Below are 19,334 nucleotides of genomic sequence, written 5' to 3' on the forward strand. Positions count from 1 at the left end.
CAATTAGCTTAGGTGTGCTCATCTCTACGGCTCAACTCCAAGCTGGATTGACTTGACTATCAAGTGTGATGATGGTCAGGTGTGTGAGGAGTGGCAACTCTGCTCTGATATTTCAGTGGCAAGGGTTTGCACTCCCTTTGCCAGTGAGCTTTGTTAGCTCAACTCTGACCTAAAATAACCCGCATTCTTCAACTTTGTCCTAAAATAACCTGAGTTCTTCATAAATGCAAGGTATGCATGGGTGTGGCTTTGGATTTCCGACTCCCTGGATCAAATGTCACTAGACAGTACTCATGCTTACACTCAACTTGCTGTTCTTTTGAAGTGTTTCCTAATTACTCAGTAAACTTATCAGGGTTGGTCCCTGATCTTAAACATTTTGGATATGAAAAAAGCCACAATTTGACAGACAGCTGTCTGTAGAAGACGAATCAAATTTATGAAAGCCTAAGTGGTGCTAATACTAAGCACTGAAGACTATAACTATTGTCCACAAATCAGGAGACGGCCTCAGATTGTTGTTTGAACAAGAAAAGGCTGTGAATAGATCACTGTTTACGGTTGACATTTGAAAGACAAAAAAACCCCTAAAAGAATGACTTGTAAGATTGGCAAATCAGACCTGAGGATATTTGGTATGTATTTAGCATTGGGAAACTGATTCTGGTTTCAGCATTTCTTTAATATTATGTGCAGTAAAACACATTATTACAATGAATGCATTCACTGAAAAAAATACACTACATGACATTCCATATGTCTCATGATATGACACAAAATTCAAGGGTTTTCATATGTGCATATCTCATCTAGTTACATCTTGGTTTAAAACATACAAAGCGATACAGTGCGTACAGTAATAACACGATTACCTATAGACTCACTAGTCTACCATGACATACAGAGCTGCTGACCTTTATGTTACATTAAAAATATGAATAGTTTGCTAAAGGAAGACGGAACCTGACAGTCTTTAACATGGAGTACAGATGTAACATGTTGTATCAAGCCTGCTTCTTTGATGCTTAATTGTTGTGCATGACCTTTACTGTTGGCACAGTCTAGACAGAAATTCTCTTTAAGGTGATGAACCAACTTTTTTTGCAATATTTGTGAATATGACCACTATATATTGGAGGAAGGCCAATATAACATCACCATTCATAACAATATTACACCAGGCAAGTCCAGTAGGAGAGGCTGTCAAAGGATAGAACTGCAACCATCTGTTGTGTAGAAATCCCAAGGTGGCGGGGTGACATTCCTTGGCAGTGTTTCCCCTCCCCTTGTCTTTGAATGTATGACATTTTCCTAAGGTAATAGTTAAAAACATGTTTGACAGCAGACAGAAGCCAGGCTCCAAAACCCGTTGCCATGGGCCTGCAACGGTCTCCACAGTTTACATTGGGATGTGTAGATGAGGCATGGAGTAATCAGCAGCAGTGGTTTGAGCAGTTCAGAGATGTCAGTCCAAGCTGCTCCAAAAACATGCAGTGCCATTATTTCCATTACTTTATAGTTCGTTTAAGTGAACAGTCCACTCTTTCCAGTTGAATTGTGATAACTGGCTTGGAGTTCCTGGGTGACCAGGTTCGAAGTGGACAAGGCACCACCTGTGGATGGCTAATGTTGCAGGCCACCTTCGGTCTGATGGAAACCAAAGGTCTTTATAAATCATTGTGGGGCTCTCCATGCGGGCTGGATGACATTCTTAAGCAGGGCAACAGTCATGAAAGCAAAGTTAGTGGGAATCTAGAGGCTGAAACATCTGTTGGCATCATCAGATGAAGGCACAGATTCTACACTAAAGGATATTGTTATGTAATTGTATATACTTCTACACACGCATATTGTATGCATCCCTAAAGGAATTTCAGGTCCCTCAGGATTAATAAGTTTCTTCAAACTGGAAAAGCACTTCCAAGCACCTCCATCCTTCTTCCCTATCCTTCCATGGTTAAATAATAATCAAAATCCAAATATCTACCCTGTTGTTCTGTTAAATCTGTTGTATAGCAAGTATAACTTGTACAATATATTGCAATTCAGGAGGGAATATGTGTATAATTAGTCCTAGTAACATGAATGAAAAAAACATAGAAAATGAACTGTCAACAGGCCCACTGCTTGGTTGAAAGCACTTGATCTGTCCTGAGAGGTTGACAAGTGTGGCTTGTCTCTTATTGGCTGAAGCAAATATGAGGTGAATCGGAAACTGTGGTATGTCCTCAATAGAATAAGGCAAGTTTTTCAGCTACTCTATGCCACTGACTTAAAAAACAGACAATTGAGACAATAAAAGACTTCACGAGAATAAAGCTAAAGATAACCCCACCACTTTGACCCATTAAAAAAGAAAACAGTGAAACACCCTCAGGAAAAACCCTAACTTGTTTAGTAGAAAGATCTTCTCAGGCCCTCTGGTATGGGTTCCTTTCGAAAACCTTGTAAGAACTCTTCAACATGATCCACTTTATAGCAAAGAACTAATGGAAAAAATCTGTATGAGAAACTTGTTCAAAGATAAGCCCAAATAGTAGAAGTTGGAAACATATAGTCTCCAAATTTAAGTACAATGCAATAGAATTTGCTTTGATTAACCTATCACCTGCCAAGCAGGCCAGATGTCTTCATGAACCTTTTTTCAGATATGAGTTTTAGGTCCACGTGTCGCGGTTGAATAGGCAGCATTTGTTGAATCTAGGGAACGCTACTGCATGTCTGCATCAAGGATCCACAAAAATAATCAGCACATAAGGATGAGAACACCCATATTCTCCATCACATGGCACCAACAGAAACTGGAACCAAGGTGCAAATTTGAGGTAAAAAGAGATGGCAACTGCATGCTGCTACACGTGCCTAAAACTTTGGGTGTGGTCTGCTCAGCAGGTGAGGGGTTAAATCTGAATACACTTGGAAAAAAGGCCTACTCTGAGATGGTAAGATTCCACCAGTCGCTGTTACGGCTCCACTGATAGCAACTTCAGAGGTTCTTCCAGTGAGACAAGCTGGAGAGCCCTTTATCTGGGAGTGTGGAGGGTGCTTGGGTCATGAGTCTGATGTGCCATCAAGAGACTACAGGAAGTTGGTCGTTCCTGCGTTGATCTCGAACTTGGATGGCTCGGATGAGCTCCAAGTTGAATCAGTGGGTTGTCCAACCTAATTGAAAGAGAGAAGGTGTGTGAGTATGTGTGTGTATGTGTTTGAAAGTGTACAGAGATAAGAACATCATGAAAAGCTTTGCAAGCCCATGTGGATACCTGTGATAATCTAAACTGAGGTGTAAAACAAGAGCAAACTGAGAGACAGGTTCAGACCTGAGGCTGGGGTGGAGTGATGAGGGGTGCAGCAGGAGACATCTCATTCATCTTGATTTCCTCTTTCCGTGGCTCTGCACTGGTGGGTGGAGGAGCGCTGTATGCTACAGGAGCATAGCCCTGAGAACATGCAGCAGAAATGTATTTCATCCCTACGCAGACTTGTATGGAATTGATAATAGAGCAATGTTTAAAGGAAAACAACATTTTAAAGAACACAAACATTCACCAGACAAGGTGGGCAAAATGCAGTATATAGAGAGTGGTTTTAAGCTAAAAGCAACGGGAAACCAAAATACGAGTTTGAGGAACCTACGGGTGGAGCAGCAGGATTATATTGGTTGGGTGGTGGGCCATTCCACTGAGGCGCGACTGGTCCTGCAGTAGGTGGGTATACTGGATTCTGAGGATCATAGCCTGGTTGGAAGCCCTTCAAAAGGAAAAGACATGGGACAGGTTTAACAGGACATCGTCTCCTGTTAAACAAATTAAAGAAATGCTGCTATTGTACTCTCTTGCTGTTTTGCGATAGACCTTGCATGTAATGAATATGAACGGATCATTACTTCATTCACTTCAGTGAACCTTGGTGTGTCAATGTGTAGGTATTTGTAATTGTGCCTTTGTGCTGTTTGTATGTATATATGTATGGTGTATGCGCGCACATTTGTTTTTGTACACGCTCAAATATGCACAAATAAATTAATGAAGACAGGTAAAGCCAAATAGGTTCACCAGTAGGTTGATGAAAAGGTAAATTCAGTCTTACAGGGCCTTGGGGCATAGCAGGCTGACCATAGCCAGGGTTCAGCGGAGGTCCCATGGGCTGACCATAGCCGGGGTTCTGTGGAGGTGGTATTGTACCCCCTCCTGCCGGGTAGCCTGGAGCATAGCCCTGCATTGATCACACCAAAACATAATTTCAACTGATAAACCATATCAATTACAAAAGAAATTGACTGAAAAAGACCACTAGCATCAAAAAAAACATGTGAAAAATATGTAAAACTCTTACCGCATTGGGATCTGGTGTTGGCCCATGATAAAAAACCTGAAATAACATCCAAAAATTAGGAGCTACACATACACAACACTTCTGATAGGTCGCACAACTGAGGGCAAATTCACCAAACGCATTGGTTGTTTCCTACTTACTTGTCCACCAGACCCGGGGGGGACCATAGGCGTGGAGGGGGTATTGTAGGACGGTGGCCCACCAGGAGGGGGCCCGTCAGTATGGATAACGTGAGTGGCAGTGGTGGTGGCCTTCTTGCGGAAGATCTTTTTACGGCAACAGCAGCATATACCAGCGGGGATGCCCAACAGCAGCAGCAGGGCTAGCAGAGGATTTGGTTCTGCGTATTCATGTTTGTCTGTGGAGGGGAGGAGAGAGAAATAGAGGAATGTGAAATGCAAAAAAGGGCAGAAGGGACAAGGTAGAAATTTTATTAGGACAGATTAAAGGGAGATTTCAATGAGAAACAGGAAGAAGGAGACACTGATGCAGCGTGAAAAAAAGAAACAATACACACACTATATTGCCAAAAGTATTGGGTCACCTGCCTTGACTCTCACATGAACTTAAGTGACATCCCATTTTTAATCTGTAGGGTTTACAGTTTTTTCCACACACTGCTAACAGTGCTACACACTAAAATGATACGACCTGCCCAACCTACCCCAGAACTTCCAGTGTTGCCACCAACAAATAGAATGTCATTGTGTGTAGATGATTGTGTCAAGTATGATTAAAAACTGCTGAAAAAAACAGCCTGACCAGCTTAGGGTGGTATGCTGGTTGACCAGCTTGTTAACCAGCTTGTTTGACCCCCCTATGATGGTTAACCAGCTATAGACCAGCAAAACTCTTGCAAAAACATACCTGCAGCTTACGATGGTTATTCTGCTGGTTTTGCTTGTCGTACCATCTCATGCTCGTCATTTTAGTTGATGTCGCTGGTACATATTGCTGGTTTTTACTAGCCATGCTAGCTTATGTTGGTCATTCTAGCAAACCAGCATGGCCATCTTACACCTACAATGTCAAGCTTGGCAGGCTGGTCATGACCATCTCACACCAGCTGTATCCCACACGACGGGCTGGTCACACCAGCATGACCAGCTTCCTTAGATGGTCATGCCAGCATGCCCACCTGGTGGCCTAACCAGTTATACCAGCAAAGACCAGCAATAGCTGGCAGAAAACCAGCAAAAAACAGCTAAAACCAGCTACCAACATAAATTGGTTTCTTGCTATTTTTTTCAGTATGTTTTAGATAGAGTGGACAACATGAATGTTATGCAATGTTTTAAAATGGAATTTCCCTATTGAGGATTGTGGTCTCTCTTTTGGTGATCAAAAACGGATGGTCAGAACAGAAGCACAAAGTTTACAGACATTAATGGCGTAGCAGTCCACATTCAACCCTCATTTAATGGTGTGATTTTGTGATCAGGTGCTGGACACAAAAGGGTTGTTCTTATGTCTCTTAATCAGTCATGGGTGTGTTTTGGGCGTAACATCCTTTAAACCAATGAGAATATCTATCATTCCCTTTAACAGCAAACAATGCAACTTCAAACAGCAGCACATTTGAAGGAATCTGCGTGCACACAAGACTATATGGAACAGGGATTCCACTAAACCTTGCTTTACTAAAACCTGTTTGTGACTAGCAGAGTATAGCCTACATGCATCTGCACTCACCTATTATTTGAACTCAACTAAGTGAAACTTCACCGTGGTTTCATAGTCGACAAATTAGTTCAACACAGTGAAGTACTATTACTATTGACTGACATCAAAACTGATACTATTTGACTAACTGACATAAAAAAAATAGCCTGAAAAAAGCAGCACTTGTCCAACAAATGTCCTCCTTTATCACTGTTACAATAAACACTACATATATTCGAACTCACTTCATGCAATAATCAATATCAACTATCAATTATCAATTATGAAATAAAAACATCCTTAATTTTTTTAAAAAAAACAGGTTTGACATAAGGGGAGCTCCAATAATATCCCCTCTTAGATAGGTACAATTTCAAACAGTTTGGAAGATTGGCGGAAATTCTTTTATCGACATTCATAGGAAAAAGTCAATCAAGTTCATCTATTCATGGTGATGTGATTGTAATTAGTACTTTTATGTGAAATAAATATAATTTTAAGAAAACAATGATTTAATAATGTGAACAAATCTGTGTCATGTATTTTTTTTTTTATGTTATTCAATATAATTTCTTAGTACTTTTTAAATGTCACACCATTCAGAGTGCAGATGAGTGTAAACGTGGAATAAAAATATGTGAGGTCATTGACAAAATGAGTGACGACTATTATTTTCTGAAACTACAGTTTCCATACATAAATATTTTTATTTTTTTCTTAAAAATGTTTTCCAAAAAAAGGAAAGATGTCAACTACCCACTTACATTTGACTCTTCCTCCTCCTCTCATTCTCATCCTCCCGCTTCCTCTTCCTCTTCCTTTCTATGCAATGTCTTCCTTGTATTGTTTTTTTATCTTTGTGAAGCACATTGGGTTGCCCTGCTGGACAAAATGTGCTATATAAATAAAGTTACCTTGCCTTGCCTTACCTGTGGTCTTTTCATATAGCGCTTACTTCCTGATTGAAGTGGTATAAATTAAGCATGGAGGTGTTTGACTAGGTGGCACATGTATTGGTCAATTAGCTCATGTATGTAATTTTGAATTAGTCTGGCAATCACTTCACTTTACTCAATCTTTTAAGATTGAACATTAGTATGGGGAGGCTGCGCTTTGTTTCTACTGCACAAGAGGCGTGATCAATGGGCATCATTCAAATGAATCCGTACGCTTCGATAGTCCTTAATCCAATCAGACCAACAATCTGGTGTGTCTTTTGTATAAGCTAGTTTCTGATTGGAGTCAAAGGTTCTGGCAGGGAACAGAGGAGATAGATATGCAGGTTTCCAGGCTGAGCTGCCGGGCGAAATTTTGAATGCCATTGTTTTGAAATTGCAAACATTTTACTTTATGTCATTACTTTGTGTCTTATGCAGAGAACTGTGTTCAGAGCATTTAAGAAGAGCCATTTTGAATAGCAAAATGTGTGTAAAGCAGAAAATGTGTTTAGACTTTTGGAGACTTGAGAGGATGTTTTGCTCTCTGAGTGTCAGTTTACAGTAAATAATTGTGCTATGAGTGTCATTTTAGTGTGTTAGCAATTGGAGCAATTGGTGAGCACCATTTTTTTACAACAAAAATGGAAGACATGTTTTCTATATATTTTTTCTGCACATTTGTCCTGCAATTTTCTTTTTCAGTTTACTGTTTTTTAGCATGTTTTTGTTCACTCCGATGTAAATATATCTGCTGTGCATATGTTGCACTGACTTGTTTGGTGAAAAAGTTTAAACAGCATGCGTGTGTATCTGCAAATAGTTCTATGCATGTGAAGAACTGTTTTCAATTTGAACTAGTTTAGTATTATGGCAAGGCATACTAAAGATGAAAGTTCTTCAAATTATGCCCAACAGTGTGTAGCTAGCTGGTTAGACAAAAATCTGGTAATATGAATGAAGTGTGTGCCATATGTTGCAAGAGTTTGACTTTGAAAATGCTACAGTATATGTAGTTCTGGTCACAGTGCTTCATTTTGCAGGATTGATGAGGTATTTTGCAGTTTGGGTGTGTGGTTTTGTGAATTGTGTGTGAATTTTGATAAAAAAAATAAAATTAAAATAAAAACTCTCTAGTTTGCATAATTGTGTTTTAGCAAATGGAATGTGTTTTAAGGGCTTTTTTGACCATTCTTCCAGAAGAGGTCACACAGTGATGTTGGGCGAGACTGGCTCTCAGTCTCTGCTCTAATTCACCCCAAAGGTGTTCCATTGGATTGAGGTAAGGCCACTGTGCAGGTCAGTCAAGTTCATCCACACCAAACTCTGCCATCCATGTCTTTATGGACCTTGCTTTGTGCACCCGTGCACAGTCATGTTGGAACAGGAAGGGGCCATCCCTAAGCTGTGCTTGGCCCCTTCGTTTCAGTGAAAGGAACTCTGAATGCTTCAGCATTAACCAAGAGATTTTGGAAAAATGCTATGCTCCCAACGTAGTGGGAACAGTTTGGGGATGGTCCCTGGCTGTTCCTTCCCTGAATACTTGAAGCTATTGTACCTGCCAAAGGTGGACAGATGTCATACTAATTAAACCCTATGGATTAAGAAGGGGATGTCACTTAAGTTCATATGCGAGTCAAGGAAGGTGACCCAATACTTTTGGCAATATAGTGTACAGTACATGACAACAACAAAACTATACATGCCAAATATTTTTCTTTGGTGCATGAATATCTAGTTTTATTTAATTACCAATTGCTGCTTAAACTTCACAGAAACGATCTGGTCAAGTACAGTATTATACGTGAAGGTTTGAACATAAAACCTTCTCTGAAGATGTTCTATCTTGGCATAGTACTAAATGACATATTCTATGGCTAAGCTACAGTGCATTGGAGTACTCAACTGCATACTCAATTGCTTAAGTGTATTGGAGGACTCAATGGCTAAACTGCAATGGAGTGAGCCAGCTCCTCCTGTGACTGAAATAAAAGCATCTGAGGCATGGTCCCTGGTTAAGAGTGTCACCAAAAGGCCTCTTTTAACCACAGAGACCAACAGGCTCCATTCTGGTTTACGAGATGGTGAACTGTTACAGTTTTTCTCGATTGTTAACACACATTTTCTGAAAACATGCCTCATATTCTCAGAGCTCTACACACAAATCCAAAACAACACACACAATGGGCAAAACTCCACAATTCTCCTGCAAAATGACACTTTACCTTCAAAACAATGTAATTTCTCCTCAAAATGCTCTTTTGTTCTCAAGAGACACACACAAACCATCATATATCAAGACATTTATAAGGACCAGTTGAACACTGATGTGCTCAGTGTAAAACACTGCAATGAATTGAAAACACTTCTTCTCCATTCATTATAATGACTTGGGCCTTTTTTTGTTCAGTGTTACAGTACTACAAACAGTAGATAAGCTGATACAGTAAGTTGATATGCTTACCCTATCAATATTTGGAAATATCTCATTGTTTTCTATTATTTTTCTTTGTATTTGCTGCAATGTTATGCCGTTTTTTCTAGGACAATGCTCATGATTTCAGTTTCTTGTTCAGGAGACAGAAGCCCTTGTGTTGGTAATCTTTCGGCTGCCAAACAAATAGTAAAATACTGTAAACTGTGTAGAATACAAAGTAGGATTACTTTCCCCAAATACTTGAAACATACTTTATTTTTACAGTCTTACAGAACAGCCCACAGGCAATACTGTACTACTGTGCTCATTGAGCTGTATTGTACTGTCCGGTACTGTACTGTATTGATACGCAGCACTGCAATGTTCTAGTGGCTCGGATCTCATCAGAGATTACGGTCCTTGGCCTCCCCATCCTCCTCCTCTTACTCTCACTCCTCTGGCTCTGCCTCTGCCTGTACTACTACTGTAATACTAAAGCTCTGATTGCTAATTGTAAGACTGTGTGACAGGAGTTTGCCCATCTGATGAGTCAGTGTGCATGGTAGAGCAGTTAGCTTTAGAATTTGAATGGCAGTGTGTTCTTTATGAAAACAAGAGATTTTCTTCATGAAAATTGTGTCTAATGCACAGAATTGTGCGTAGTGTTTTGAAAACAGTGTGTTATAGAACTGCAATTTGAGTGTAAAGCAGAAATTGTGCTTAAAGTTCAGCACAGTCAGTTCAGGAGGTTGGTGCATGAGCTACATATTATGGGAATTGTGTCAGAAGTACCAGAAATTGTGTGTAAACAATTGAGAAAAACTGTAAGAGCATTTGACAAAAAAGAAATCGGCTCATAACCTGAACAGTTGGTTCAGAGCTGGCACCAAGAAAAAAATGTTTTTCCTCTGAATCGCAGTCATTCTACAGTTCTGTAATGCCCATAACAACAACTTCTTTGTAACGCAGTTCCTCCATCTCACCACATCCTTTACTCCCAACTTTCATTTCTCTTTCCTTCCAACACTGCTTCCACCCAATAATATGTAAATCCCTCTCATTTCTGTCGATGTGTTTTATTTCTGCGGGTTGACATACAGTACAACTGTGACACAGAACATTTAATATTTGACCAAAGTAATTAGACAGCAACTCATTTGGATTGAGATCATTAAACAACTGTTTTAAACCTCGTCTCAGCTGTCTCTTTCACAAGTCACAGTCTATTATTAGACACTATCATGTGACAGAGGTTCATGCATGTGAGTCAGTGGTTTATATATGGCCTGGTTTTTCAGTCAGTGCAACATACAATCCCACAGATAGCCACAGGATACGTCCAAACATTCACTGTTAATGGAGGAAATCTAGTATCTTTCACACGTATACAGTAGCTACGTGTGTGCTCATGCTAATGTTCATATTTGTATTTTCAAAAGTACGAAATGTTCTCATCATGAAGCACACAATAGAGATACTTTACTCAGATATCACCCACAAGTGCCCTCAGGCCAAATTGTCAAAGGGGCTATGATATTCTCAGCTGAGCATGCTCAGACCAACTCTGGAGTGGGAGAAAATGTCATAGTTGGGACTCTGCAGCCCACCCTAACCCAGCTCAGCATAGCTCAGTGTTCTCAATGATTCTGAAATGCAATGTTCCAGTGTTTATACATTTACTTGAAACACAGCACAAGCTACCCACAGAACAGATCTAATAGGAATTGGATGTGGGTCTACTTTAAATTGATGACCTACATGTCCCCTTCCTGTTCATCCAAACTTTAAGATTTCCAGTCAAATGAAATAAGATTTTTGTGTGTTTCTGTGCATTCACCAGCCTCTGAGGTTCAACACCTCAAGATGGCATAATATTAACCATGGGCATGCAATGGGAGGAGAAGGGGAAGGAGAAGTCTCTAAAGCAGATGTTGAGGGAAAACTTACCAACTAGAGTCATCCTGGTGACAGACACCGGCCGGTCTCTTCTGTCAAACAGCTTGTACCTGCCCACATCTGATGTGTTGACGTTTTTGATGATGATGCCGCTGGCGCTGATCTTCACTCGGCCGGCGTAGTCTCCCAGGTCGTTCCCCACCGGAGCTCCGTCTCGCACCAGGGTGAAGTTCCCAGCCTCTCCGGTGAACTGCAAGGTGGCCTCATGGTGGTTGCTGCCTTCTAGGCTGATAGACAGGTCCTCTCCAGCTACCCGATTGATGTAATTGTGCTCAGCTGTACAGGAAAGAACAGGCAGAGAGAAGGACACCAGTGTCAGTCAAAAGCATTGTGCATAAATACATTTGAGTAAAAACATATATTGCCTTCTCTCTTACTTATGACATCAAGTAGAATAGATTTGGTCTCCTTATTCCAGTAATCTTTCAGGCTGTAGGTGCCCTCATCATCAAACACTACTGTCTGCAGCTCCCAGCGTTGATCAGATGAGCTTGAGCTTGAGCTGCTTCCTGTCAGACGGCCCTTGGTGGGGCGGAACTGCCCTCGGCTCCATATAGTCTCCATAGATGAGCCATCCTCAGGTTTAAACTCAAGCTTTTCCGTCTCCTTTGATATCTTAATAGTAAGTCGACGGCCATGAGCTAACTTTTCACGAGTGGTGTAATAACAATCTGTGGAGAAAGGCAGAGAGGTTCATCATGAATACTGTATCACTGCTGGTAACCCATGCCTTAAGCAGTAATGGGAATATAGTCCAGAATGAAAAAATATTCTTTGAAAGAGGAGGAAATCCCATATTCCCTAATGAGTGAGACGACATTCCTCTTCGTAGGAGAAACAAGTATGTTTTGCAATTTTGTTCCTTAAAGGACTCTGCGTAGCATAGACAGACAATGCAGTAGAGAGATACAGTGGAGATACAGTACTAGGGACTGAGTTGACCTCTTATCAACATGGGAAATGTGGTGTTGGTGATAAGGCCGGCACTTGCCTGCATTTTCTGGAGCTATGCGGGCGTCGTCGCCATTATATGAGAGTGGGCAAGACCTACTCACTTTTTAATATTATTCGTTTGGATCCCCCACAATCACCATGTCGAAAATCACTCTATCAATCTATTTACTGCGTCTTTTTCTATGCTCTTCCATATTGAATCCATTCCACTTACTCTGTTAGGAAAACACTCAAATCAATGTCGATCCATGCATGTTTTCATCACAACCTCCCAGTAGAATGATTGCAACCATACAAGCACAGAACGCAAAGTACATGAGCACAAGTAGTGTTTATTTAGAAATATGGCTAGTCTGCCTATTCTGTATCATTGTGTTAATCTAGGAATGCATTAGTTTAGGAATGCAGACGGCGTGGTGCTTGATTTTATACACTTGTGGCAAGGGACTTACAGTAATGAAACCCATGAATATTGAGTTCAAACAGTGGTTTAACCCAAACGAACAGAATCTTCATCTCATCCAGGTTCGCTTGTGCTGTCAAGACGTAAAGGGAACAAACATCCAGACCCCCCCAGCACGCACGCACACACACACACACACACACACACACACACACACACACACACACACACACATACTGTCCCACCCAGGTTTGACATGCCTCCAACGCCAATGTCTGACTCCTTTACTCCAGGCAGATTACAGTACATCTGTACAGCACGTTCTCCATTTCCTCTCGCTCACTGTGTAATTACAATGGTTTTGTGTAGCTAAAATGAGTTCAGTTTACTTAAAAGTTCCCTAATTATTTCCGTATGTTGTAGCCTTGTAGAGCAGACAAAGATGGAAATGAATGCAGCACTGAAGCTCCTAACAAGCATGACTGATGCTAAAGCTTTTGACAAAGGTGTCTGCCAAATAGCATAACCATAACCATAAAGGTTAAATGTCCTCTGAAGAAAGTACTTGAGAGCAAATCAGATTCTTGAAAACAAAGTTCTTAAATTTCTTCTCACTTCTCTTTGCAACTTTAAGTTAGCCATTCAAAAACCTTAAAACAGTTCCGGTGAAAATGTAAGTCTTTAAATTATTTTATTTGAACTTTTAAACTTTAAACTTATTTTTCCTAGCCCACAACAATTTGCTAACCAAAGAAGAAGAATATGTGCGTATGCTATTCATTTAAATGTGTCTGTGATTTTATTTTGTGTGTGTAAGCTATAAAACCTAACTGCGGCCTGTATCTATAGGCTACTATAAGCAGCATATTCATGTAACCTACTCTGTAAATAAAGTAGACATAATTTATGTGGATTGTAAGAGTAACCTTGTTAATAGTTGCTGAAAACATGCCCTTAATGTCTTTTTTAGATGGAGGCACTTTGGGTGGCAGCTAGGGAGGAAAATCCACCAAGGCCGCTGAGAGACCGAATGGATCCTCTTACACTTCCTGATCATGTTTTAATTAGACCGTATATGCTTCCTAGGCCTGCAATTATATTTCTTGCAGACAACCTATCAGATGATATCAGATGATCTTCATCATCCAGTAGTGTTACAAATTATGGCTGCTTTTAAGATTGTATGCCTCTGGGTCTTTCCCGATGGTGTCAGGGCCCAGGGGGCACTTTGTGTGTGAGCCAATCCTCTGAGTGGTCCGGGAGGTTTAAAATGCACTGCAACTCTGAAGTTTCCAACTACTCTTCCTGAATGCATTAGAACCAAACAGCAATTCTTTGATATAGCAGGATTTCCCAATGTGTTGGGGGCAGCTGATGGGGCACATATTGCAATCAATTACGTTGATGTGCAACTCCTACTGTACTGTTACACTTACAGCAATGTATCACTATGTTGTTTATAAAACTAATGTCTTAAATTAAAAGGGATCTTTAAGAAGGTGATAAAATAGTTTACCTATTAAGATTGATCCTTTATCATTTACCATGTGACAGGCACCACATGTTTTGGTCTTTGTCTTTAGTCTTGTGTGTGATTTGAATTTTCAAGTGAATGATCTAAGTTCTTAAAGTGTAAGTTTGGCGGAAATTGAAAATAAAGCTATTTTCTGAATGAAAATACATCAACTAAGCCGTGGAGGAAGTAATTTTCGCTCATCACGCAGTACAGAGCTAGCACGGGCAGGAACGACAGCCCAAAATCGCAAACAGAGGGTGTGGATGGGGATTGGAGCCACACGCTTTCAAAATCGCATTTTTAAACCACTAACATTGCTCAAAACAGCGCCAAACCTCATCAGTAGCTTGCTCTAGGTGTCTACACATAAAACGAAGCACCAAACAGTCTGTAAACTTTGGAATAGTCAGTATACACGTAGAATCAATTCGAGACCGCAATTCCATCTAAAGCACAGAAATGTCTCGCGAGATCTCACACGGAAGCACGGGACCTATTCCTACAGGTAGTCAAAATCGCATTTTTAAACCACTAACATTGCTCAAAACAGCGCCAAACCTCGTCAGAAGCTTGCTCTAGGTGTCTACACATAAAACGAAGCACCAACAACTTGGCTCATGAACCCGACGTTTATAAAAGAAGACTGTTATGAATATAACCCCTTCCAGCTCCTCACGAGGGAAAGTCCACGACCTCTCGTGTGAGATCTCGCGAGACATGTATGTGCTTCAGATGGGGTGTTGCGGTCTCGAATTGATTCTACGTGTATACTGACTATTCCAAAGTTTACAGACTGATTGGTGCTTCGTTTTATGTGTAGACACCTAGAGCAAGCTACTGATGAGGTTTGGCGCTGTTTTGAGCAGTGTTAGTGGTTTAAAAATGCGATTTTGAAAGCGTGTGGCTCCAATCCCCATCCACACCCACTATTTGCGATTTTGGGCTGTCGGTCCTGCCCGTGCTAGCTCTGTACTGCGTGATGAGCGAAAATTACTTCCTCCACGGCTTAGTTGATGTATTTTCATTCAGAAAATAGCTTTATTTTCAATTTCCGCCAAACTTACACTTTAAGTGTGAAAACAGAGAAGATTGTAAGTTCCAGACAATTCTTACGAAACTATTGGTGAATAGCATCTAAGAAAATTCTTAAAGACTTCTTTTTTTCTTACTACTACTACTTCTACTTAAGATTTATCTTAAGAAAATGTTTGTGATCCGGCCACTGGTCTACACTTGGTGGCCTTTCAGAATGTTCTATGATTGTTCTATGCATTGTGTGCGCCTGCAGTCATTAGAGCACACACTGAGACATTTACTCAAACTGGAACACACTATACTCTTTTCTAAATTGTTCAATACTGAGCAGATGACAATAGCAGCCAACACATTATCACAACAACCAAGAATTGTAGCATACATCCATTTAATATTTAAGCTCAAAAGTGGCAAGACATGAACCATGAATCACAGACAACAGCTTACTTACCCACATTCAGCACAGCCACTAACAAAATCAGCAGGGACCACATCTTCTGTGAGGTGAAAAGCATAGAACGATATCACAGTTAGCAAATAAACATATCATCAGGCCAACACTGAACGGTGTTAAGTCACAATCCTAAACTAGATGTAACTAGATCATCTAAAAATACTGAATACAGCATATAAATTAAAGAAGGCTTTGGCTAAAGCCTATATTCTACCCATGAAGATAGTATAGGAAAGTAAAGCAGATGCCAGACTACCAAATGTGGGGTCACCATAATCTCCTCAATGGTAATTTAATCATGATACCAAAGGTCTATGACTTGGCATTGTGCAGACACATGGGGCACAAGGGCCTAGGAGGCACTGAGGTGTGAGCAACAGCCCCCAACTGTAGAATGGCAACGGAGGCTTTAGCTGCCTTGAAAAGTACAATGTGTAGTTGTTGTTGTTGTTGTTGTTGTTGTAGTTGCTAAGAACCATCTCAAGCAAAGGGGTCCCATAAACTTCAGAACAACCAAAGATGATGTGATCCATTTACTAATTAATGTAGGCTATGTCTAGGACTACCTGGAATCAGGATAGGTGTTTGCTGTCCAGACATCACTGATTCTGGAGTAAGCCTAGGCTAGATGTGCTGCATCCCAACTCTTTTATGCAGTAGACTTATGTTTGCATCAAGAATTAGAGACGAAGATGCAGAAACCTCCTTCCGTAGCGTATCTCGCAGTCGCACTGACCATATAGGCCTTCTACTTCTAACAATCACCATGCAGCAGGCTTTAAATGGGTCCGTTTCTACGGTGACCGCAGCCTTTAAAACTATTTAAGTTCAGTAAACTACAGTAATTCCTAAGGGTAGGAGGAGTCACTGACACTTTTTTTTTTTTTTTTTTTTTTTAAATTTAACTAAAAATTAAACTCACAAGGTGCATGTTCACCAATTAATTACACCGGGCTGTTGAATGCAAAAATTGGCACGCATAGGACAGTTGATTTGAAAAGGTCTCTAAGGCATAAACACACGTCTAATGTTTGCATAGAGACACCATGAAGACTTTCTCCTGATCCATGGGAACGCCACTTACATTGTTAGGCTAATTAAAGCTGGCGCAGCAGTGGGCAACAGGCAGAGTGAATGGAAAACACTTTCGCAAATATGCGTCACAATAAAACACACTTCTGCCTACCAGCATGCGATCCCACTTCGGCGTTTAGAAATCAGTTTTAATCAGGAGCATTGTCCTTCGGCCAGAGTGACGGGCTAGCCACAATGTCTGAGCAATAAATAAAAAAAGAGGGCGGTGCCTCTGTAGCAGGACGAATTTGGATTATAGGGAAAGAAAATAGCGCGTGCTAAATGCATGCTATTGTATCACAAAAACAAAACTCTGCCACAAATATCCAATCCTATCTGTAAAGTGAATAGAAAATAACTATGTTTTATATTGATGAAGCGGAAACCGTACGGCACCCGGCCAAACGCAGTCTGAGCCTACTCCACCTTTTCTCGTCAGACCGCCAGTTCACTCGCACGCGATGGGCATGGCTCCACTGCAAGCTATCTATAAGCTTACAAACCCAAACCAGAAATTCTTTCTTACCTTTAAAATTACATCTGAAACAGTCATGCTATAGAAGTTGCAATCTACAGGCGATCACCTTGCTGACAGTGCGTTCTACCGGTTGATGCTATCATCCCTTCGAATACATACCATGAAACACTCACTTGATACGGCTTCACACGTTGCTGTTTACTCAGCTATCAATCAGTCAAAGGTTATCGTGAAAAAGATAGTTGAGCCCACTCTGTTCTTTCGCAGCATTCAAAGATAGAATACACTGATAAGCTAGGCTACGATATTTCAAAGGAGAGCAAGACAGTCCCACATGCCATCGCTCACCATTTTCCCTAGACGTAGACGTAGGGTAGTGCAGTTCTTGAGCTGGTTCACGTCACCCCCTGCACGACGATTGGTCTTTGTAACTATGGACAAAACTTCAAAATGAATGAAGTTAATTTCACAATTTCCTTCTAAATATACTTGAGGGTATAATTAAAATAAAGAACGACGATTTAATATTTTTCTTTTCGATGAGAGTAGGCTATGGCTACCATATAGCCCACTTGAAGGAAGGCTGGGTGGCAATCGATGGTGGGCCAGCACCGTGCGTAGCCTACACTGCCTCTGTAGGTAGCCTATCCTACCATTACTTCCAAAGTGCAATGAATATGGTGTTGATGTAGACTTGCAGCAAAAAAATGTTGGTTAGCCTATAGATGGGATGTTACATTTTGGCTATGTTGCATAGATCTACGTGCGTTTATATAAACTCGGCAGATAGTTCAATACCCATTTAAACATGCTATTCCTGTAATAATAATAATAATAATAATAATAATCATAATAATAGCCTAGTAATAATAATAATTCATAGCATAATTCCAGCTAATCATCCAATAATGATTATTATTGTTGTTATATTACATTGTAATAATTTAGGCATGGCTGCATATGATATTTTTTATACACTGTAAAAAAAATGAAAAGTCCAATTTATCCAATCATATTATGTTACAACTAGATATACAGCAAAGTGATACAAAATGCCGCTCAGTCCTGCACATTCTCTCCACAAAAATAAATCACGCTTTTTTCCCATCTCCTACACCATCCATCCCCTACTGCGACTTTGATGTAGGCTAGAAATGAGTGTGTGCATGTGTGCTTACTTTTGTGTATGAGCGCTTCTCTTCTCTGTGAGTTTTCGCTTGTGAGTGTGTGTGGTGGGAGTAATGGGGTGTGTATGTGTTTCCTTGCCTGCATTTGCGTGTGTTTTATGTGTGTGTGTGTGTGTGTGTGTGTGTGTGTGTGTGTGTGTGTGTGTGTTCGTGTGTTCACTTATGAGTGTTATGGTGTGTGTGTGTGTGTGTGTGTGTGTGTGTGTGTGTGTGTGTGTGTGTGTGTGTTTGTGCAAGCGTGTGTGTTTGTGCAAGCGTGTGTGTACGTGTTTACGTGTGTGTGTGTGTGTGTGTGTGTGTGTGTGCGTGCAGGTGGCTATGAAAATGACATAAACAGCTGTTTTGAGTTAAATCTATTAAAATATGATTAGCCTATTGAACTACTAAGTGGTTCACAAATGAGTATGGGCTAATGCAGGGATATTGCCCAGGGAACCAAGCAACATTTTTCCGTTGAAATCTAGTGGGGCTAGTTCTACATGGTCACCAAGTTATACCAGTGTTCTACTCTCTCTGGAATTCAAGAAAAAAGCAGGTCATAATAACGTGATGACATAGAAGAACCATTTTATGGAATGATGCATCCAGGGTCGTCAGACTGGGAGTAAAATTGGTATTGATACTAGGGCCCCAAGGGGAGAGAGGGCCTTTGAGAAGTCTGGAATATATTTGACATATATTTAATAATGAATGTCAGATGAAACATAAAGTTTGTATATTGGCTGAATAACTTGGATGATTGACTTGACTACATTTTGCATACAAAAAGAGTGAAGATTATGTAAGGTCTCACCTCTTGCTAATGCCCCACATGGTATGCATGCGTTTTATTAATGTTCGTTCACTTGAGCATCTGCCAGTAGACTCTCATGCCCTCCACAGGGCTATTGCTCACCCCACCCAAGAGGTCACTGCTAGAATGAGAAGGT

At 40.6% G+C, this 19,334-nt stretch overlaps 1 protein-coding gene across 4 annotated transcripts; it reads right to left on the reverse strand.

The window, feature by feature from the left end:
• Positions 1 to 661: 661 nt before the first annotated feature.
• wu:fc21g02 lies at positions 662 to 17,590 on the reverse strand. Of its 4 annotated transcripts, none has more exons than XM_062521247.1 (10): positions 17,392 to 17,590; positions 15,664 to 15,709; positions 11,682 to 11,975; positions 11,296 to 11,580; positions 4,476 to 4,693; positions 4,336 to 4,371; positions 4,090 to 4,215; positions 3,637 to 3,750; positions 3,321 to 3,440; positions 662 to 3,162 (listed from the first exon to the last, which is right to left on the reverse strand). In XM_062521247.1, exons 2-10 carry the CDS (start codon positions 15,704 to 15,706, stop codon positions 3,079 to 3,081), a joined length of 1,320 nt encoding a protein of 439 aa, XP_062377231.1. In that variant the 5' UTR covers positions 15,707 to 15,709; positions 17,392 to 17,590; the 3' UTR covers positions 662 to 3,078. The 4 variants fall into 4 exon arrangements, with proteins under 4 accessions (XP_062377231.1, XP_062377226.1, XP_062377219.1 ...); XM_062521242.1 differs by having other exon boundaries at positions 15,664 to 15,706; positions 17,378 to 17,590; XM_062521235.1 differs by having other exon boundaries at positions 17,378 to 17,590.
• Positions 17,591 to 19,334: the final 1,744 nt, after the last annotated feature.

Source organism: Sardina pilchardus, chromosome 2 (assembly GCF_963854185.1).
Source record: "Sardina pilchardus chromosome 2, fSarPil1.1, whole genome shotgun sequence".
NCBI lineage: Eukaryota > Metazoa > Chordata > Actinopteri > Clupeiformes > Clupeidae > Sardina > Sardina pilchardus.